Source organism: Dryobates pubescens, chromosome Z (assembly GCF_014839835.1).
Source record: "Dryobates pubescens isolate bDryPub1 chromosome Z, bDryPub1.pri, whole genome shotgun sequence".
NCBI lineage: Eukaryota > Metazoa > Chordata > Aves > Piciformes > Picidae > Dryobates > Dryobates pubescens.
Window position 1 is genome coordinate 12,185,980 of NC_071657.1, and position 23,584 is coordinate 12,209,563.

The window sequence follows — 23,584 nt, forward strand, 5'->3', positions numbered from 1 at the left end:
ACTTCTTCCTTTCCATGGAGAGTCCCAACAGCCTTAAAATATGTTGTGCATGCTCTGTGCTCACTAACATTCCTACTTTCCAGTGACTCACCGAAGCGATAAGACTTTCACTGTTGTCAAGGAGGGAATTCAGTTTTCAGAGCCTACACTACTCTAGACTCTCTCCTACTCCAGACCTTCACATTTGGAGTGCTGAATTTGATTAACTCAGGAACTCGCAGAAACCATTAAGAGCTGAGCCATGTTTTAGTCCTGGAGTCCTCACACAGAAAGCCATTGGCCTCATGCTCAGAAGTCTTTGAAGACATGTTGTCAGATGTGTTTGGTGCTGACATCTACTAAGTTGCGTTTTCTGGGCTGTTCTGCATTACACAACGTGGAGTTCCCTTATTTCCAACCAGGTAATGAGGGAAAAATGAATGTAATGGTAGCAGAGTTTTAGTAATTTTGCCAAAGGTCTAATTGGCATCAGCAAGTAGAAAACTGTAGGTAATCCAGCACAAAGATTTGCAATAAATTATTTCTATTAGATATTTTGCCTATGTGAACAAAATTGTCTGAAATTAACAGAAACCCTGTGGCTTACAGAACCTTTATTAGGTAGCAAAACGTGCTATTTTACACAGCACATTTTAAAAAACAAAATTACTCTGCCATCACACAAAAATGAAGCAAACCCATTGAATCCCTGCATGAACATCTTGGGGTGAGCTCAAGCTGTTAACGCTTGTGGGATCAACCCAGATACTGCAGATGCAGGATTAACCCAGAGTTTCTCCATGACAGACTTTAATGAACACTGACAGCAGCAGCCCCACAGAATTTTTAGTAAATATATAGGCTTCCTAGGCAATCCTTGTCTTTATGACCCAGAGATACATCTTGTACAGAATTCATTGAAATTCACATAATTCAGGAAATGAGCCATGTTCTTCCTAGCACTTCCAAAGCAAAATGGATGTGCTTATTTTGTGTTCTGTGAGACAGTCAGGGTATCCACATCAGACTGGGGGACTATATTCACAGCAGACTTGGAGCCCTTGGCTTGTAGAGGCTCAGAGCAACCAGAGTGAGGTGAGGGTGGGCCTTGGGGAGGTGGAGGGAGGATACACAACTTTTCAAATGAACAAAGCATCCTGGCAGGCCAAATACCTGCCTGGTATTTTGATCAGCACCCCACTAAGCAACCAGAACACTGAGCAAAGCATGAAAAGAAAACACAGTTCCCTTGGTCTGTCTCCACAGGGAGAGGGAAATACTGTCAGCCAGTGCCTCTAGGTTTTGAGGGTTTGGTGGTTTTTTTTCCCTGTTTGTTTGTGTGGTTTTGGTTTGATTTATCTTTTAAGGTGGGGATCTCCCTCTGTTTAAGGAGGCCCTAACAGCAATGAGCAATGTAAGAGAGACTTCTGCTATAACCTCATCGAGGATTCCCAGCAGACAGGTTTTGGTGGTGCAGTGAGGTGGTTCAGGCAGCTCCTGGAGTAGCAGTCATCGTGACCACTCCAGTAAAAGCCACGCACCTCTCCTTTGATGCCAAGGAATACCACTGAACAGAGATCTAGAGAAGCTCCTGTCATATCTTGATGATCATCCTTGCACACAGCATTACAGACCTTAATTCTGGCTGCGCTTTTAGCCGAGAAAGCTGCCATTTTACATTTCTGAGCCTCAGTCCTGCATGACTACTGCTCTTGCTCCGGCCTATAAGCTAAATAATAAAGGGAAATAGTTAATTTTAACCTGTGTCAGTCAAGACATTTGTGCAGCAAGAGTGAACCTCTGCTACTGGCAGTCAGCATAGCAGGACTGAAGTCAGTGCCAGTTTATACCAGCTGAAGGGCTGACCCCATGGCACTATCTTGAGAGGTTTTACTTTTCCCTATATATGATGACAAAATTCAGTTTAGCAACAGCTATATCAGAATATCAGAATTGCCAGAACTGGCTTTCCAAACAGCTCTGCTTCAACAATTTCATGAAAAATCGTAATTCAGTTAGCTTGGAAACAGTTAACATGATAAAGGAACTCCTGAGCTTTCCAGCAGAGGGAAAAAAAAAAAAAAAAGAAAAGAAAAAGCAGACATCATGAAGGCACCGGAGAGGAATCTTACTGCCCTGCTGCATCAGCCTATAGGTCGTCAGGAGAAAGTCTCCCTCCCCTGTAGTCAAAGGCAGCCTGAAGAAATGGCAGCTCCTGTTGCCCCACAGAAATGAGGGCACATCATTGACTGATAACACCAACGACAATGTGTGACATTCACAGGTTTATCATGAAACTGATGGAGCATTTGTGTAGGCTGCAATCAATTACTTGGGCTTAACTGCATCATGGTTACCAGAAAACGAGGAATAGTTCACAGAACTATTTGATGGCAGAAGCTTGGAGAGGAAGAAGGATTCTCTCTGTAACACAACTTGAAGTCTGGTCTTCAGGTGCATGTGTAGGCAGAGAAGATACTCTGTGTACCATTTCCCTGCACAGGTGCACTCCCCCTCCCCCCCACATACTATTGCACAAACAACCTAAATAATCTTATTTTCAAAGACACAGCTCAGCCCAGTTGCTGCAAGGATAAGGTGTCCAGTCCTGATCATCCTTCACTGAAATTCCTTGGGCCCTAACCTGTCTCATGCAACGAGACCTGACCCACAAATGCACACTGGTTACAAAAAGATCACGTGTATGTTTTCCTCTTTTTGCTAGGCACAAATGTAAAGACGAACTCTGCTACTGACAGGAAGGATAAATGGTAGAAATAGCCAGGATGGCTTTCAAATGTTGCTATCTGCAGCTGTCACAGTCTGCAACAGGGACTGGGGCTGCTCAGCTCCCTGCTTAATATCAAGGCGCCTTTCTACGCAGACATGCACATGTGCATCAACACCCTCTCTGCATGTACATACATGCCCATGTTATTATGCCACGTACGCCTAATCACTTCATCCTACAATTAAAGCTTTGCACACACACATGCTAAGAATCCCCTCTGCAACATGCACACACACACAAAACCTGTCGACAGACACCAGCAAAATCCAACACAGCTCTGCATGCAGAAGGTGCTCACTGAAGCAATGCAGTGCACACCCAATCCACAGCGATTGGTGTCTTATCATTATGTATAATAAATAACAGCGCTTAATAATAACAGCACTGCCGTGCTGCCTGCACTCACACCCTCCCGACTCCATGCTCCTCAGTTGTTTCAGCAACATGGTCCTGTGCATGAAACAGAGAATGAAAAGCAGGCAGGACATGATCACTGCAAGAGATAGGCTCCGGCAGTGAAAGCTGCTTCATGTCGGAGCAGGCTCTTCCCAGCTTTCAGATATGTGATCTGCATGTCTAATAATGAACAGATTTAGTCAATATATCATTTCTGGCATCAATCCCTTACCTTGAAATGCTGCAGCTGAAGTATCTGGTCCTCAAGCTGTTGTCTCTTCCCTTCTATTTCTGTCTGCCTTTTCCTTTTCTCCTTGGAAAAATAATTTGAGACAGAGAGAGACAGAGAGAGAGAGAGATCTCGTCAGAGAAACGGAGGCTTTACGGGTAGCAGATTCGTAAAAGCATGTAAGCAGTCAAATGCATCTGTACAGATGTCACCAGTCCCATTTCACCTGCTCCTCTGCCTGCTGGTATGCAAACAGCAGCGTCCTGGGAAGATGCCAGCCCCAGACTACCCGGTTGCTTGCCAGCAGGAGAAATTCTCCTTGCTCTCTCCCGGCAGCCAGAGCAGCAACAGAGTGCAGAATCCCAGAGGAGGGGAGAAAACAGGCATAACAGCTGAGAGAGAAGTTAAAGGGACAAAGATGTGCTTTTGCATTTGAGATGATGGCCAAACCCACAGATTACATTGTGCAATTGTGTGACAGTAAGGTGACATGAAGCAGTGAGTGCCATCACAGAAGAAAGGAGTCAGGTTGTAGACTCTGCTTTTCTGTGACAAGGTTGAGATTAAGGTTTCCCCACTGCTTCATGGGGAGAAGGTGTTTCAGCCAGATTGCACAGGATTTACCTGCGAAGCAAATGGGATGGATAACTCTCATCTGGCTTTGTTTAAAACTCAGGCCATCAGCACACAAGCTGGACCTTACCAGCTCCCAGATGCTGGGTGGACAGAATGGCATGAAGCACAGCACAGTCATTTCCACAGCTGGGGGTTTTCATGGTCACATTCATGAATATGGCCACTCATCAGTGCCCAGGCTGCTCCCTTCAGCAGGTAGCAGACTCTCTCAGGTGTTCCAAGAGGAGACCAACCTGTTTTTCTCCCCTCTAACACCTTCCTTTTATGAAGGATCAACCATTTGCCTTTCATCAGTCTTACGCACTTTGCAAGGGGCTTTTCTGCTCACCCCTCCCCAGCCTGGATCAGGTCCCCTCTCCTGGAAGCCTTTTCTCAGTTTAGATTTTGCAGCCAAGACAGAAATACTGAGTAGCAAATGGTGGCAGTCAAATAAGCACACCGGCCTCAGTTTTTACCGGAACAACAAGTTTTATTCCCTACCTGTGAAAGCACGTTTTAGTTATTTGAATATTTCAGTAGTTGAAAGGTTGGGCTTGAAAATATTTGGGAATTCTTTAGGTCCTCAAAGTAGTTTTTCTGTCTCATATCCAAGTGCCCAGGATTATATTGGATGTCAAACCAGAGCATTGTGAGTGAAAATGTTACATTTTACAACAAAGATCAGGAAACTCTTTTCTTTCTTTTTCTTTCTTTCTTTCTTTCTTTCTTTCTTTCTTTCTTTCTTTCTTTCTTTCTTTCTTTCTTTCTTTCTTTCTTTCTTTCTTCCTTCCTTCCTTCCTTTCTTTCTTCTTCTTTCTTCTTCTTCTTTCTTTCTTCTCTTTCTTTCTTCTCTTTCTTTCTTTCTTCTTTCTTTCTTTCTTTCTTTCTTTCTTTCTCCTTCTTTCTCCTTCTTTCTCCTTCTGTCTCCTTCTTTCTCTTTCTTTCCTTTCTTTCCTCTCTCTCTTTCTCTCTCTTTCTTTCTTTCTCTCTTTCTTTCTCTCTTTCTCTCTTTTTCTCTCTTTCTCTCTTTCTTTCTTTCCTTTCTTTTCTTCCTTTTTTTTTTTTTAATGCCAAGCTCACTCAAAACAAAGCAAAATGTGGAGCTAGAAAACTGCATGGATATTAGAACAGGGATGGGAAGGCTGGAGTAATGAATCCATAAGAGGCAAAATAGCCAAATGATGCATATGACAAGCTGCAATATATATATATATGTATACTGTATATATACTGTGCAGAGTATCTGTAGTATACTGCACCCTCTTATACGCTGATTGTTTGTGTATACCTGCATCTAAACACACACACACACAGACACACACACACACACACAGAGGCATACTTCCCACTCTCTGAAGTATGCAAGAATATTATTTCTGAATGAAACTCTTCTGCTTAAACTCTTTTGGGTTTCCGGATAACTAAAATGTCACAAACGATGCCTGTCTTCAGCTGAAAACTTGAAACCTCAGTGCTCTGTGCACAGGGAAGATAATTTGCATTTGTGCACAGATGAGGATACAAAATGTATGCATGCACCTTTGAAAATTCTTCCTTATATTAAATCAAGTCTGTGGATCATTCCTTCTATCACTCCTCCAATCCCTATCTCCCCTTTACATGTTTGGGTGGCTCAGGGGTTAAAAACAAACAAACAAAACCCACAACAAAACATTGTTCAGGAATCTCTATTGCCATTTTATTCTTTCTGCAATATTAATAGGGTACTTTGGAGACTGAAAAACTGAACTTATTCTTTGCTATTCCCTCAAATAGCTAATCAGACATGGAGCAGAATAAAGTAATTCTAAAAGCCATTCCAGTTAATGGCCTAATATTCTCAGAATATGGATAATTCTGTCCTTTTTGTGCCAACCTGGCCAGATGACAGCATGTTTAGATTTCACATATGTAGGCATTAACAGCCCACATCTGACACTCTGTAGGCCAGCAAAAGGCACCTACATCTTCACAGTTAACTGACCTACATTTGTATGTGTGTATATAAATACATACGTTTTGGTCTATATTTATGTATGCTATCCTTCACAAAAACCTTCTTGCTGAAATGCATGATGGAGATTACCACAGTACCTCCTCTGGCTGGTTGTGTCATGCTGTATTTTATGGATGTGACAAGACAGTCTTATAAAAGATAGATGGAAGCTTCTTTTCTTTTTGAGAAAGGGAAAGCACTTAAGAGTATTTTCCCTGTAGGCAGCAACACAGCAGGCACTAAAGTACTTGAACTACTTACTAACTGGTGGGCTTCTGTGGAGTAAATGGGAATATTGCTCATGTTTCCATTTCACTGCCTTTCAGTCAGCCTGACTGCATACTTTTACCCTCTGATTTTGTACCACAGTTATGGCTAAGGAGTATGAAAGCAAAAGTTGTTGGGTTTTTGTTTGGTTGGGTTTTGTTGGGGTGTGTGGTTGTTTTTTCCTTTTCTGCCTTTTTTTTTTTCTTTTTCTTTTTTCCTCTCTGTGGATTGCATGAATTGCAGCATATTGTTTCACCTGTGGGTCACTAGATCACATTCCAACCAGCATTCTGACAGTTGCTGAAGGTTGTGATTATACATGTTCTTTGTTTATGTGGGCGTGTTATGAAAAAATGTGGTAGAAGACTGGACTGGCTGACAAAAGTCCCATCAAAATCAACATGTCAAGGACTTTAGACAGTCAGCAGATGTAACCAACCCCTACTTAAGCAGGCTCTTGATTCAAGACTTTACTGCAAACACTGGCATGTAAAGCACATGCTTACACACGAGCATTTGTTATGGAACTTTTCTATGTTTGATCCAGTAAATGCTCCTCATTACTCTTCTCACCTACTTACAGAATCACAGAATTGTCAGGACTGGAAGGGGCCTCAAAGGTCATCTAGTTCCAACTAGGGACTCCTCACACTAGATCAGGTTGCCCAGAGCCACATCCAGCCTGGCTTTATAAATATCCAGGAATGGGTCTCCCACCACCTCCCTGGGCAACCTGTTCCAGTGTCTCACCACCCTTATGGTGAAGAAATTCTAATGTCTAATCTAAATCTACTCTTTTCCAGTTTGGATCCATTCCCCCTAGTCCTATCACTACCCAACATCCTGAGAAGTCCCTCCCCAGCTTTCTTGTAGGCCTCTGTCAGATACTGGAAGGCCACAATAAGGTCTCCTCAGAGCCTTCTCTTCTACAAACTGAACAACTCCAACTCTCTGAGTCTGTCCTCATAGGAGAGGTGCTCCAGCCCTCTGATCATCCTCAAGGCCCTTCTCTGGACAAGTTCCATCATGGCAATATCTTTCCTGTAATAGGGGCTCCAGAACTGGATGCAGTACTCCATGACGGGTCTCACAAGAGTGGAGTAGAGGGGGAGAATCACCTCTTTCAATCTGCTGGCCACACTTCTCTTGATGCAGCCCAGGATATGTTTGGCTTTCTGGGCTGCAAGATATCTTTTATTCCAGAACATGCTGGTTACATTATGAATTTGCTTAGGGTCTTGGCACCAAGAATATGAAGTGCTCACTACCAACAAACAGGTTCACTCCAGACAGCTTCACTTAAATGCATGTTCTTTTTGGTTTTGTACAATACAGGGAGTAATCCATCACAGCTTCAGCTAGCAGTTACAGCCAATCATCTCCATGAAGAAACCCCTCAGAGGATCTCTGATCTCTTTCCATTGGCAAAGATGCATGGAGCTCAAGCCATAGGGGGAAGGCAGGAGTCAGAAGGATGCTTCCGTATGTACAGGATGTCCAGATTTTGGACAGTTCCTGCACCTTTTGAGGGACGTAGTGAAAAGAGACATCTGGGATGTCAAATACACACAGTTCCTTGAAGCTATTCTGTGGACATCAAAATTTTTTTTTTTTTACAGGATTATAGAAATCAGGTTTAAAAGAGGTAGAGAAAACAGGCATTGAAGCCAGTTTTAATCTGAATTTGGTAGTTTTAAAGGAAAATATTTTTATCTACCTGAGGTGTGCTCCTTTTGTAATACACATAATCACCATGGATGATTGCACTTCCAAAATGGTAGGGGAGTACCATTCCTAAGGTATATTCAGGACACTCTGAATATTTACAATATTCATGAGTAAGATTTAAACCTTCCCTTCAAAGCTACTAGGAAAATGGGAAAGTGCAAGTACTTGGTTGTTTTTTTACTCAGAGACCCAGATGATGGGGAAAGAATATAGGTTAAATGGCAAGGCTACTCACACCGTGATATCTGTTCAATGAAAAACTAAATTTGTATTCAGGCATTCACATGTGGATGTGCAACATGGAAACTACAATTTTATTTCCTTTTCCAAGAAGCTTGATTTGGAAAAGAAGCAATTTCTACTTAGTGCTACAGGTGTCCAGTGGCACTTTCATATTGTTGAAAAATAAATGTATCAGATATTTGGTAAGATCTCATCCACTTGGAAGAGAGAAGTGTTGTAAGGAGTGGGGGAATGTAGACAGCTGGTGAGCATCTACTGCTTGCTCTGTCTTCTGATGTAGGAAAAAAAAGTGGGCATCAAGTGAAATTGAATGGGGCAGGTTTGAAGCCAAGGTGATGGTCTGCTGCTGAAATCCCTGCCTCAGGATGCTGTGGGTGTAGAAGGTGATGGGGGTCCCAGGGGAGACTGGGGACAGCCACAGAGAAGGAATGCTGCCAGGGTTGCTACTGACTGAAATTATAGGTAGTTAAAGAAGCCCCTGCACTACAGATGGTTTTGAGTGTGTTAGCTAAATTTTATTGTATGCATGTCCTTCCTTCATGCTCATGCTGCCATCACTGATTTTCCACTGATCAGAGAAGAGGTGCAGGGCTTTTGTCCGATTCACGTCTTTCATTTCATAAAAACATCTTATAGTTCAGTATCAGACTTGTCAAACTGTTCCAGTCAAAAAAACCCCAAACAACCACAAACCAATGCCACCAACAAAAACCCTAGAGTCCAAACAACCACAGCACCTTGAAGAAAAGAAGTTATACCTCAATGCTTCTCTGGACACTGCAGTCACAGAAAACTCTGCTTTGTCGCTACAAAATCATTTAAATCTTTGCTTAAAAATCTGCCTACCTACTGTGGGGAGAGATACAGAGAGCTCACAGAGTCATAACCATCTGTGGACAAACATCCATCACTAAAGCTATTCTATTCTATTCTATTCTATTCTATTCTATTCTATTCTATTCTATTCTATTCTATTCTACTCTATATCCTTCGGGCTGTAATACCTTGCTAATGTAGTTCCCTATTCTCCTCTTGCACTGAGAGGAGCTGATTTCTTTAGTTCAAAGAGAGCTCAGACATGTACAGAAAGCACTCCACAGAGCAGCACAGAAAGTAAATGTTACTTGATGACCTAACTGGGAAATACATTACCAAATCTGATGATGGGCCAAGACTCAGGTACAAGTACCCAGGAGAACACAGTGAGAAACCCCAAAAAGTCCCCAACTCCACAATAGACTCAGCTGGGTTCTTGTGATCCCCAAGGAGAAAAGGAGGAGCTATGACCAGCAGTTTTAGTGGAGGGGTTTCCTACTGGCTTCATCCTGCACACCATGCAATTGACCAGTTTGCCTCAGAGAGGCGAGTGGAAGAGGGTGAGCTTCTGCCTGTCATGTCAATGCGAAACAAACACACCCAAAATGGCACAGATGCAAGAAAATTACAGGCTGCTTCAAAGCAAGGGAAACAGTTTCAAAGAACTGCCTTCAAAGAATTGTGTGAATTTCTTCAGCCAGACATTATTTTCTCCACTTTGCACAGCTGGCAGATATTACTCCCTGTTTATTTAAAGCTCGCAGATTTTTAGGGCAGCAAGTACAGAAACAAACAAGGAAAAGAGCTGCTGACACCTCATTTTTCTGTTGCCAGTTCAGGGATATCTAGAACTCTGGGGGGGAAAGTAGCATCTGGGTTCTGCTAACAATTTCAACATTCTATTAGCATAATCCCAAAAAATCCTTTCTCATAGAAAATGAAACTTGCACTAGGGTGGTAGTTTAAATGGCAGTCTTCACTGTGGGTGACTTCATGTCACTCAGCAGTGAAGCAAACCTGTAAATTTGCAGACAAGACCAAACTGGGGGCAGGTGTTGATCTGTTAGAGGGTAGAAGGGCTCTGCAGAGGGACCTTGACAGGCTGGACAGATGAGCAGAGTCCAATGGTATGAGATTGAACACATCCAAGTGTTGGGTTATACACATTGGGCAAAGCAACCCCATGCAGTGCTACAGGCTGGGGTCAGAGAGGCTGGAGAGCGGCCAGGTAGAGAGGGACCCTGGGGGTACTGGTTGATAGCAGGCTGAACATGAGCCAGCAGTGTGCCCAGGTGGCCAAGAAGGCCAATGGCTTCCTGGCCTGTATCAGGAACAGTGTGGCCAGCAGGAGCAGGGAAGTCATTCTGCCCCTGTACACTGCACTGGTTAGGCCACACCTTGAGTCCTGTGTCCAGTTCTGGGCCCCTCAGTTTAGGAAAGATGTTGAGTTGCTGGAACGAGTCCAGAGAAGGGCAGCAAAGCTGCTGAGGGGTTTGAAGCACAAGCCCTACAAGGAGAGGCTGAGTGAGCTGGGGTTGCTTAGCCTGGAGAAGAGGAGGCTCAGGGGAGACCATAGTGCTCTCTACAACTACCTGAAGGGAGGTTGTAGACAGGTGGGGGCTGGTCTCTTCTCCCAGGCAACCAGCACCAGAACAAGAGGACACAGTCTCAAGCTGCACCAGGGGAGGTTTAGGCTGGATGTTAGGAAGAAATTCTTCATAGAGAGAGTGATTGCCAATTGGAATGGGCTGCCTGGGGAGGTGGTGGAGTCACTGTCATTGAAGGTGTTTAGGAGGAGACTTGATGGGGTGCTTGGTGCCATGGTTTAGTTGATTAGATGGTGTTGGATGATAGGTTGGGCTCGATGATCTTGAAGGTCTCTTCCAACCTGGTCTATTCTATTCTATTCTATTCTATTCTATTCTATTCTATTCTATTCTATTCTATTCTATTCTATTCTAAATCTATCTCCTCTTTGGCAGTTCAGCACTAATGAAAATCTTAAAGACAGAAGGCTAATTTTGGCCTTTTTTCTTTCTTTCTTTCTTTTTTTTTTTTCCCCAATTGCCCCCACCCTCTCCATTCCTGTCTGGTTATTTCTATTATCTTATCTTTCTGTTGTGTGTGAAAAATGGGAAACTCTACCGGCAGCAATCACCTTTACTAGTTGCAACAATGCAGACCAGTACTGCAAAATGCAGTTCTAGAGGTTTTCTGCTATCTATTGTAAGCGTATACAACAGAAATCATGGCACCAGAAAATGCAGGAAGTACAGATGCAGTTACAGCAGAATAAACACACCTTGAAGGTCAATAGCAGGTTGCCTGCTCCCTTTGGATAATTAATGCTCACTTTTATTACTTGCTGCCTGTTCAAGAAGGTGGAGCCCATCATCCTGCCAAGTGTATCAAACTAGATCACCATATGCACTGGCATGACTGTGCTTGGTGAAAATCTTGTATGGGTAGCCACACAGCCTGCAAGCTGGAGGCTTGTCCATTCTCCTGTTTCAAGCGCTGGGATGTAAGTTCTGTTTTAGATTATGGGAAATGGCTTCTTCTGCAGCTCCTCTCCTGCCCTGCTCCCAGCAGAAGCACAGTCTGTGCTTGTCCACTTCCGAGATGCATTTTTCTTTTCAGTTACACCATCCACAACACATAAATGCAAGCTATTGGTCTTGATCAGGCATTTTCCTGCAAGCCCTCTCTGTGCCAGTTCCCTGAAACTGATGGCCACCTGGTTAAGCTTTATTTCACTTAAAATGTGAGTCAGGGACAATTTCCCTCCATCTGTATACTGCAATCCAGCTTCTGAAGTCCTAAGTGCCTAGAAGCTTGGAGGCTCACCTTACTAGGCCCTCTCCATACACAGCAAACTGTGTAACTTCCATATACCCATATATGACAAATCTGCAGCTGTTTCCACCCCTCCAAGTACCAAGCAGATGGGTTCTTTAGGAACAGTAAGAGGAATTTCCAATTTCACAGGTGCCTGAGTGGAACAGGTGAAGCCCACCTGAAAAATAAGGGCTGGGTTTAGCTCCCTTCCTCCTACTTATTCTTCCCATGGTTGTATGCACAGCAGGAAGGAAAGGAGAGATTGGAGAAAAGGTGAAGTTAATGATCAGGTATGCCCTTCACCTGCTCTCTTGTGAAACTGGTTTAGAACTGGAGATTGCTGCCACAAGGGTTGTATCCCATTAAACAGACAGCTTGCCACAGCATTGAAAGTGTCCTGGCATGCTGGTTTTGGATACGCAGGCAGACCCTGATGAAGAAGTAAGTAGAAGAGCCTGAACAAGATGGAAATGCTTCATTTCTCATATACTGAACAGGCTTCTGGTAAGGGGAAGGCAGAATCATTATCAGAGAGCTGAATCCTCAGGATGAAGGAGGAAAATGCCCTCAGGCCAGAAACAGACTGGCTTTCATTGCAGCCTTGCTTTCTGTTTCTCTAGTAGCAAGTGTCAGAAAAGTTATTTGCTTATGTACAAGAATGGCCTGGTTTGATAAAGAGATGTAACTCCCAGTACCCAGCTTAAGGAGCTCCCAGAAAAGGAGTAGGCATTTCTTGTCTGCAGCCCTCTCTCTTGCTTATTTTGTCACTTGCATGAAGAATTACAATTCCTACTCAGATGGGAGAACCACAAAATTAATTTTTCCCATTTCATCTAACACTTAGATAGCCCTTGCACGATGTCAAAGGATGGATTTCTCCTATGTTGATCTTCTAAAGCAAATAGAGTAGTTCTGTACCCATGTGTACAGTGCCTGCAGCTCAGGCTCAAGAAAACCAGGAAAAATTTTTCCACTGTGAGGGTGATAGAGCACTGGAACAGGCTGCCCAGGGTGGTTGTGGAGTCTCCCTCTCTGGAGATATTCAAAACTCGCCTGGATGCGTTCCTGTGTAATCTGGAGTAGGTGATCCTGCTCTGGCAGGGGGGGTTGAACTAGATGATCTTTTGAGGTCCCTTCCAGTCCCTGAAATTCTGTGATAAGAACCATAATAGTCATTCTGTGTCTTTGGGACACAAAAGGAGGAGCTCATCCACATAGAGCCCTGTAGCATTAACATTTGCTCAGAGCTTCTGAGTACAAATATTTCATGGCTGCCATAAGCCCACTGGAAAAAAAAACAACAAAAAAACCCCAAAGCTGTCCAAGAGCAGAAAGGATCTTCTCTGGCAAAGACAGCAATCTCTAAAGGGTTGCAGCAAAGCACTTCAGCTGCCCCGCACGCTTATAATTATAGCACCCTGGTCACCAAATGCAACCACCACAATGCACACTGTTAATGACTGCTTAATTAAAATCACCATGCATCTCCAACAACAAATAAAATGATGGCATTGCTCCCAGAACAACAGCTCTTCATGAAAAGTGATGAAGGCAGGCATTTCCTTTTGGAAAATCCCCTCATTAGCATTTTTGAAAGGGGACACAATGGAAAAAAGGCTTCAATGAGATGGTGAAATAAAATTATTTTGGGAAAAAGCACAGTTGCTCTGATATCCCGTGGGGAAATTCCAACTTTGATGGAGCAGTCATCACAATTTTGATTCAGCCAACATTTTATTTGCTATATCCTCCTTTCACTGAATGCTACCTGGTCACTGGAAGCAGTGCTTCAGGTCCAGCACAAGCTGTGTGCATTTTTGACTGGGCCAGCACCATGAATCCTTCCTTTAAGATCATTGTTAGTGATTCTGTAATTCCATGATTCTTCCTCCCAAGTCTGAACTGAACATCAGCTGAGACCAACAGTTGCTGCATCCCTTCAGACATTGACAGCAATAAAGACGCACTTGTGTGCATTTAGAATTTTATCAAAGGTGTCAGGTCTTTTAAATGGCTGCTGAGAAGTGTCTGGTGTTGTTAGAGTTGTAGTATATTTTCTGTGAGATGTGATAGTGAGTCAAACAGAACTTTCAGGAGTGCCAGATGCCCACCCCTTATTAACTCCACACCAGTATCATAGAATCATAGAATTGTTGGGTTGGAAAAGACTCCTAAAATCATCCAACCATCAAGCTAACATCACCAAGGCCATTAAACCATGCTCCAAAGTGCCATGTCCACAGACTTCTTGGACACCTCCAGAGATGGTGATCCCATCCCCTCCCTGGGCAGCCTGTTCCAGTGCCTGACCACTCTTTAAATACAGAAGCCTTTCCTTATATCCAACCTAAACCTCCCCTGGTACAATTTCAGACCATTTCCTCTCATTTTGTCACCTGCTACTAAGGAGATAACACCAACCTCCACCACCTTTCAGGTAGCTGTAGAAAGCAATGAGATCTCCCCTCAGGCTCCTCTTCTCCAGACTGAACAACCCCAGTCCCTGAGCTGCACCTCATAAGATTACTTGTCTTGACACTTCACCAGCTTTGTTGCCATTCTCTGCACATGTTCCAACAACTCAACGTCTTCCACAACTTCCAAGTTTTCATACTAACCCTGAAAATGTGTAAGAGCTTAGGACCATCTGAGTCCTGTAGTGAACTTCTCTGCAGCATCAGTTATTTCTGCAAAGTGCTCAGAAGACTGCACAGAGCACATGGTTAGCATAAATCATGAAAGAGATTTATCCAGTATTCTGGATAATCCTTAACACCAGTCACAAATGACAGGCAGCTAAACTTCATTACACAGTGTCTTCCACATCTAACCTCCAAGATCATATGTATGGCTTGCTGGTATTGACCTACTGCAGCCTGAGATAGATGGACAATTCAGTGTGTTCATCTAGCAAATAATTTTCCTTCAGAAACACAGAACAAATTCTGAAACATCTTCTATATTCTCTAGCAAACCAGCAAAACTTTGAAAGAAGCTATTTTGGCATCTATTTCCACACCCCCACACCCCCCCATGTTTTGCTTAAAAACATACTTTGGTTAAAGAGTGTTAAGCAGAGTTCTAAGTTTTAATGCATAATAATACATAGCAAGGTATTCTCTGAGCTGCCTGTTTGTAGAAAATCTGCTCATTAACTCTCCCTGCTCTCATGTTGCCACTAACTTGCTTTGGTTCATGCTGTTCAATGCACATCCTTTCACTGTTTGCTACCGAATAGGAGACAGACAGGGTTTGTTAGGTATGGGTTTAATCACATTTATGCAGCTCCAAAGAAAAGTATGTGTCTCTTTTTAGCCTTGTGCCCTATGTGCTCTTTAAGTACCTCTTCACACTGACAAACATGATGTTGCAAAGCCTGGGGAAGCATCTCTGATTGAAGCAAGATGCTGAATGTGCAGAGAAAGACTTAAAGATGGCTGATCTTGCCCTACAGGGCAGGTGCCGATTGCACCATTATGACAGTCATTAAGGAATTTCTAACTCTTGCATTAAGGAATTAAAAATAAATCAAAAGTTTTAATGTCAAGGCATCCAAGATGAAGCTGTGACTCCTGTGCCGGTTTAACCCTAAGCAAGTGCCTGGTGAGCAACTCTCTGTGTTTTGGTTTGTTTGGGTTTTTTTTCCACATGGTCAGAACTTAGATTGAAATGAGCAAGACTTTGATTTCAGCAAAAATCCCCCCTCCCCCTCCACCTTACCTAATTTAGCTGCACACATAACAGACATCTTCACTTTAAGAAATGTAAAATTCCCCAGGATACAGCATATTAAGAGGTAAGGAGATTGGAGGATTGGATTTTCTACAGTGGAAAGGGAACAAACTGGTGTGGCTGGACAACACAGAGCAATGGCCAGGACCCATAGGGATGACACTGGCACTAATTCTGATACTTGAATCATTTCCAGCTTTTTGCTTGCTCTTTTCAAAGGAATAGCAGAAAAGACTCAAATGAGGAATTAACACATAGAGCTGTTTTTTTGTTTTGTTTTGTTCTAATCCTTACAGTCTGGCTGGATTAGCCAATTATTTCAGAGTCTCAGTGCCACACATTTTTAGGGGGGCTGCGTCCATTTGCTTGTGAATGTGGCAGCTTGCCTGCTGACACTGAAGCTTTCAGTGCTCATCTGTATGGCACCATGCTGGAGGTCGTTGTGTTGCAAGGCTCCTCTGCTACTGAAAAACAACTCTTGTCATTTGCCAGATAAAGTTATTAGCTCAAACCTCTTTCTTTAAGCTTCTGCCTAATGTTAGTCATGATCTGAGTATGTTCCTCATGCTCAGTGATGTCCTGACATTAAGTTGCAATTTCTGGTGTGCTTTAAGTTCTAACTTCTTCATTCTAGAAGGAAAATACTTCTTTGTTGTACATCAAAAAGAAGAGGGAGAGAAACTTCTCTATAAGCACAAAGCGGTGCAATCAAGAGCCTGAGAGTTATCACCTTCCAGCTGCCAGTATCCTTTCAAACTGGCAATGCTAATGAGATCATATATCAGTTCACAAATCATCATTCTGGCTAAATTTCCCTCTCTTTCTGAAGATACTTGGTTCATCTTGTTTTTTGAGCAGCCTTAAAAGTCTGTACCTTTTGTGAAGACTCACAGAGGTCTAAGTGGGTGGCAGGGCAACTGCTTGTTGAGTCCTGGACCCTGATGGGGCTACTGGACATGCCACCCCTGCTTCCTCTCCAGTTCATCAGGGAAGTCACATTACCATAGAGAGCACATAGACCATAAATGGTGAATGTAGTTGTGACTGAGTGTGTCATATCTATGTGCTTGGCAAAAACCCCTCTGCTCAGTGTGTGATCTAGCTATGCTAAAAATCCCACTGAGCCTTGGCCTTGGCATTTTGCCTACACAGCACATAAAAGAACTGGCTTCATCTCCAACCAGCTTACTTCTGGAAAGCTTATTTAATCTGACAGGTGTAAGATCACATGTCTCAACAGTGAACCTTAGCAGTATGCAGGAGGTATTACTGCTATGTCACTCCTTTAGGTCAGGCAACCCAAACCTTTCTTCATGAAAAGGAACAGTTGGGACATTACACTATGGATTGCATAACAAATTAATTTGCCAACCTTCTCTCTGCACCATCAAATGCAGAGACCACCCTGGTCCTGACAATACAAATAGACCCCACAGCAGCTTCTCACCCCCAACATTTTGTCTTAAACAAAGACCAGTGAGTAAGAATATGAAGCCTAGAACATGTGCCTGTTTTACTCTTTAATGACAGGTTAGCTGCAGATCCTCAAGACAGGATGCCATGAATTCAGGTTACTCAGAGGCTCTAGGCAGGATGCAGAGGAGTGCACAGTGTCAGTCTGCTGCATTGATGGGGGTGACCTGAGTCAGAGCAACAAGAAAACGCAATCTGGATCTGACTGCTTTGTTGTTTGGCTCCAGAGCCTAGATCCATTTCTAAGTGGGCAATTTTCTGTTGCAGTGAGGAAAGTTCCAGTCTCCTCCAGCAAACTGCATGCATTTGTCTGTGATTTTCATCCCTGCTGTAAGGTGTGTCTGGGAATTCACATTTTCAAGGTTATCCAAGTGACCTGTAAGACTGATGTGTGGTTTGTGAAGGTTTGTCTGAACAAGTGTTTGGGTTCTGTGGGAGTTTGAAACAACAAAGCCTGTACAGTTTGGATGATTTTCACACCTAACTGACACACCTGACAGGTTTATAAAACTGTGAACCATTTGAATTGTTTATTAAATAGCAAACAGTGAGCAAACAGCCCCCAGTCATGCAGATACCAGAAGAAACTTCAGGGATGTGCATTGATTCCTGCTGCCTCCTGCCCACTTCCTGCAGCTGAAGCATCATGGGCTCTACTCCTGATCCCAACAAGATGTCACATGAGTACTGTTTATCTGCTCCTATGGAACTCCTCTGTCTTTTCCTATCTCCTGAAGATCTCTTGCAAAGAATGTCTTGTTATTTTATAGCCTCCTCCTTCCATGGGTCATTTCTGTTAATTTTTCTTTTCTATCAGCCTGAAAATGCAGTAGCTCCTCCCGAAAGCTGAAGGAGGGAGAAGATGCAACTGCGGATGTGTCTCCTCCCAAAAGTCACGTTCTTTCTTTCATTATTCCATTAACATAAAGGATGGTCTATTTTGCACACCTGAGCTTCCTCAATGAAGGTCAGATCCTTTTCTGTGGCTGCCCCAGGAAGTTTATCACCCTTCCTTCAGGCTTTATGCTTTTAAAATGGGTAGCTTAGGCAACTCTTGGGATATAGGCAACATAAAGTCAGTGAAGAGTTGTCATCTGCTTCTGTCTTCAACCTATTGCTCTGCATATCCCTGCAGAAGTCCCTGGTGAAGCATCCATTTTCTTTCAGGCCTGTGTGAAATGTGCATTTGTCTTTATTTGGCTCCTGGGTTAAGGCACAAAAATAGAGCCTGTAGGAAAGCTGTGATATTTTATATGGTTTGTACATTCTGATCTCCTGCAGGACATTGTAGAATAAGTGAAGGTCTAATCTCCTAAGGTGGCTGGGCTGTTGAAGCTACAATGCAGTAGAGCAGCAGGCTCCAATAAGCATAACCCGCCTCCTCTCACTGCAGACTTTCCTTGGTCTGAAAGACATCCACAAGAAAGAGATTTCTGACCTCCTAAATGGAAAGACCTTAAAAAAAAATAATGCTCAAATGACTAAAGATGTTGAAAGATGCTGGCCCAGATAGAGGGAAAGTAACACAAGTTTAAATACTCTCATAGCCTCATGTAAGGTTACACTGTCACTGAATTTGACATGGTATTTGCTCCATGCCTGTACTAAACTAAATCATAGAATAGTCCAGGCTGGAAGGGATCTCCAAAGGTCATCCAGCTCAACCTCTCTGCAATCAGCAGGGACATCCCCAACTGTATCAGGCTGCCCAGGGACTTGTCAAGCCTCACCTTGAATATCTCCAGGGAAGAGGCTTCAATCACCACCCTGGGCAACCTGTCCCAGTGTTCCACTACCCTCATAGTAAACAACTTGTTCCTACTAGCCAAACTGTATCTGCTCTTCTGTAGTTCGAAGCCACTGTCCCTTGTCCTGTCACTGCAGGCCTTTGTAAACAGTCTCCATCCTTCTTGTAGGCCCCTTTCAGGTACTGGAAGGCTGCTATTGGGTCTCCCTGGAGCCTCCTCTTCTCCAGGCTGAACAACCCCAGATCCTGAGCCTGTCCTCACAGCAGAGGTGCTCCAACCCCTTCATCAATCTTGTGCCCCTCCTCTGGACCCACTCCACCAGGTCCATGTCTTTCCTATACTGAAGGCTCCAGACCTGTACACAGTACTCCAGGTGAGCTCTCACCAGAGCAAAGCGGCAGAATCACCTGTTTCTGGATCTGCTGGCAATGCTTGTTTTGATGCAGCCTAGGATGTGATTTGCCTTCCGGGCTGCAAGCTCACACTGCCTGCTCCTGTCCAGCTTCTCATCCATCAGCACCCCTAAGTCCTTTTCCTTAGGGCTGCTTTCTAACACCTCCTCCCCTATCTGTACTGATAGTGAGGATTGTTCTGGCTCACGTGCAGAAACCTTGCACTTGCTCTTACTGAACCTCATGAGGTTCACTTGGGCCCAGCTCTCCATCCTGGCCAGGTGACTCTGGATGACATTTCATCCCACCATTGTGCATAGTTCCTGCATTTAGCAGCATAGTAATAAATCAGGGAAGTAAAAAGCTATCTTTCTCTGTAAAGTACTTTTAATGGGGCCTGCCTTTGGTGGCCAGATTGCTCCACAGTTTCTTAGGCAATGCTGACTTTGCCTTACTAGAGCTAACTCTGCCATCTTAGGGAGCAGACATATGTGATTTCTGGACACATTACTGGCAAACCTGCTCAGAGATATTCTAGTGCTCACATCATCTCTTTTTTTATCTGAAGCTAAAGGAAAAAAGGAAAGAGGTAGAGGGAGGACAACAGCTCCCCACCTACCTAATAGGGGACATATGCCAGAGTAAGGTGAGAATCAAAACCTGTATTTTTATTTGTTTCAAACTAATCTAAAACCAGCTTTGTTGAGAAACACCTAATGTTCTTAATCTCTTCATGTTTTCACAAAAACTGCTGTATCTCCACTGAACTACTTACATCTTCCACACAAAGCTAATTACAGTCTGATGGCTGTGCCGCTACCTGAGAAACTGGATCATTGCAGAGCCTGAAAAGGACAGAGCTGCTTTTCAGCAGCCTTCGGGGGGTGGGGTGTAAAATGAAATCTATGGTTCACTAAGTAAAGACATGCCCAGTGTGTTTCCAGAGATGACAAGAGAGTCTGGTAAGAAAGCTGAAAATTTATTTCCAGGTACAGAAGAGAAAATGAAATATCCCCTTCCTCTGGGCATTAACACTTGTGTGATACATTATCTGTCACAATGAAGGAATCTGAGGGAGGTTTTTCATGGAGGTCTGAATGAAAGTGGATCACTTGCCTCTCATGATGATCATTCAAGCTCCCTTCCAAACCCTAATGTTCTGTGATTCTCTGATAAAGGGGTAGTTGTTTCTGCCTGACATCATTAAGTTATGACAGAAACAGTCTCACAGCCAGACCTAAACACCATGCACAGTGCACCAGAATAAACTTTACAGATGGATCAAAACCTGGCTACAAAGAAAAGAGGGCACAGCACTAAGTTCTTATAGCAAACTGAGTTTTGCTTGACAGAGCAAGCACGTTGCCACTAAAATCAGATCATGGTGAGACTGCTAGTAGAGATGCTACTGAAATGCAAGCCTGCAATGTTGAGACTTTCCTAGGTATCCCTCCACTCAAGCAAGGAATTATTTACAAACTGCTCCAGCAAGAGACAGTTTATGATGAGTTCACTGCCAAGCAGGCAGTACTGTAAGGTGAATGATGCAGCCTGAAGGCAAGGTGCTAGTGATCAGTTCAAGCTACTCTTTCTGTGCTCTCTAAAGTCTCCTGAAAATCAAATATACAAAACACCCCATTGTCAGGAAGGGATGGGGAAATTGATACCCCTGTCCAATTTTTCCCAACAGCTTTCAAGTTGGACACCCACAAGCATGGATGTGGGATAGGGTATGCTGGTAAAAATCCCTGTTATCACAAACACTTTCACAATATTCACGTCTGAAGTGGCAACATTACTACACTCCACTAGAGGAGAAAGCATTTCATCTGCAGGTATCCACAATTTCTCAGATTGGGCTTGGTGGAAATTAAAAAGACCTAGCCCCCTGCAACCCTCCAAATAACCCAGACTCAAACCTTTCATATAGCTTTGGCTAGTGAAAACAAAACCCAAATCATCACATTCACCTGACTAATGTTATGCAGAGCAAAATGCAAATTGTAATGTAGGTTAGTTACCACGTATCACCTGAAAGGAGAGCCTGGAGAAAGCAAGAGTTTTGAGTTTACTTTTGCCAGGTGGTAGAAGAGCTGTGATCATCACCGTATCTCAGAGCTCCTTTTAGATATCTCTACAATACCCATAGCTCACACTTCTGCTCTGTGGAAAAACCCAGCAACAAATAAACCTCTTTGTGCTCACCCTTCTGGTAAGCAAAATCACTCAAAACTACCACTGACCACTATGGAATATAGCACTTCTGTTTAGAGAAGGAAAAAAAAATACAAATACCAGAATAGAAGGTTCATATCATAGATGGAAGATTTTCAGCCAAAGGTTAGGAGACCAGTTCTCTTCCCCTAGATGCTTTCAGGCCAGAGACCTGTGCTGTGTGGTATTCAGTAGTATTCAGCAACACCACTGAAAAGACTAAGACCTTTCCTAGAGTGTCTGTTTCCCAGCAATTTTATACAACCACACCTGCTTCTTTATGTGACCTTTTCCTCCAGATCATGTTAAGCATGGTTTTCACAGTTCCTTTGTTTTTTTTTTTTTTTCTTGTGAAATGAAGGTAATTATTTAGCCTAAACTCTGCAGAGCTCATACCCAGTCAAGCACATAACAACTATAACAAATTTGTGGAAGGGTTACAGGCAGCTGGAACACAATAGAATCTTGGTTGCCACCCACAGGATGTATAGTTTGCTCCCTGTCATCTACCCCTTTTCTTCAGTCTTCTACCTCAGTGGCAGAAAGCCAGAGGAGCATTCAGAGCTATACAACACTTTTTTAATTACTGGCTCCTTTGCTTAAATCTTCCAGGAGAGAATTGCAGGAGGAAATTGTGGCACAGCAGCTGGCAGCAACTGCTGGACCTCATGTCACTTCCCTGGAGTAGGAGTATGACCCATAGCACAACTGGTCATTTAGCTGTAGATGACACCGTGCCAATCTGCTGTGACATTACAGGTAAGGAAAAAGGCTCAAGTGGTCTCTACTGTTTTGCACAAACTTTTCATGCCATGGGAAGCTGCACAAGGTGAGAAGCTGTTGGGAACCATGCTGAACTCTTTCCATCACACAGCAGTATTGCTGGAGAGAAATACCCTGAGAAATACCTCAACTGTGTGGAGAATTTTAACTCTGAAGAGGAATCAGTGGGACTACCCGAGCTCCTACAACAGGAAACCTAAGGGAGATTCTGATTCCTGGAGCCATGATTTCTTTTCTGGTCTGCCTCTGAACCTGCACAATGCCATGCTGTTCCTTGCAGGTAAGGCTGTGTTTCACCCTTAACAAACGTAATAGATGCATAAAAGCAACAAGCATAATTCTTCTGATTCCCTCCTCACATTCATTCTTTAGGAGCCAATATAGTTAACTAGGTTGGAATATAAAATAATGATCCATGAAGTCTGCTTCCTGCTGTTAGTTTAGCACTTCCACTATTTTTAGTATTCTTCTGAGAACTAGAAATATGTTTTGATAAAGATACCATCTTCTAGGCAAGGACACAAACAGTGAATCAGTCTATTCATATTAATGTCATGAGAATCATCAAATCCAAGCCAGCACAGGGCAAAGGTCTCTGCAATGCATGTTTTCTGTTTGTTACCAACAATTTACTCTGTTTGTGGGAGGTAATAAAGGGATCAGGCTAGGCTCCGAGACCGTGTGCATCCACACTTTAATCCCATTGCCAGAGTTTATGCCTCAGGTCTGTACTTTAATGGAAGATGACTGTTTTCCTGCAGCTAGATATGGTCAGAGCTGGGTAGTCTATAGATCATGCAGATCACATTCTTCCTGGAAGGCATTTTGTGAGCTGAAATTTTCAGCAGCAGTCTTGGAGACTGACTCAAAATTTCCAGATGCAAAAAAATCTTCTTCTTGCTCTGCTCAACATAGTAGAAGCCTATTTTGCATTAAGTCTTTTGTGTTCAGGGTCCTTTAACTTATGTAAACCATAAGATAGGGGGATATAAAAGCACTTTCAAGAGAAAAACCTGCATGGGCAAAAAAAGGACTGGCAAATACAATTGGATTACAAGCATATTTATCCTGAATGTACCCCTCCTCCCTAGTCTTGACAGAATATGCTGCTTTCATAAAAATTAATAGTGGAAGAAAAATTCTCATGGAGAAACACACACCATCCTCGAAGAAGAGCATTTCAGAACAGCAAATGAAGAAATGACCAAGACAAGGCAAGTTTCACAGCACTTGTCAGGTTTCACAGAATCACAAAATTATAGGGGCCAGAAGGGTCTCTGAGATCTAGTCCAACTTCCCTGATAAAGCAGGATTGCCTAGAGCAGGTTGCAGAGGAACATGTCT

General features: G+C 43.2%; 1 protein-coding gene across 4 annotated transcripts in view; it reads right to left on the bottom strand.

The window, feature by feature from the left end:
* Positions 1 to 23,584, bottom strand: part of PALM2AKAP2 (PALM2 and AKAP2 fusion) — a 298,140-nt gene that overhangs the window by 240,092 nt on the left and 34,464 nt on the right. For 3 of the 4 annotated variants that reach the window (XM_054177878.1, XM_009902125.2, XM_054177880.1), the window contains exon 2: positions 3,399 to 3,479. In XM_054177878.1, coding sequence (XP_054033853.1) covers positions 3,399 to 3,479 — 81 coding nt within the window. Of the gene's footprint in view, positions 1 to 3,398; positions 3,480 to 3,621; positions 3,790 to 23,584 lie in introns of those variants that run through there. The other variant, XM_054177879.1, reaches the window with a different exon arrangement.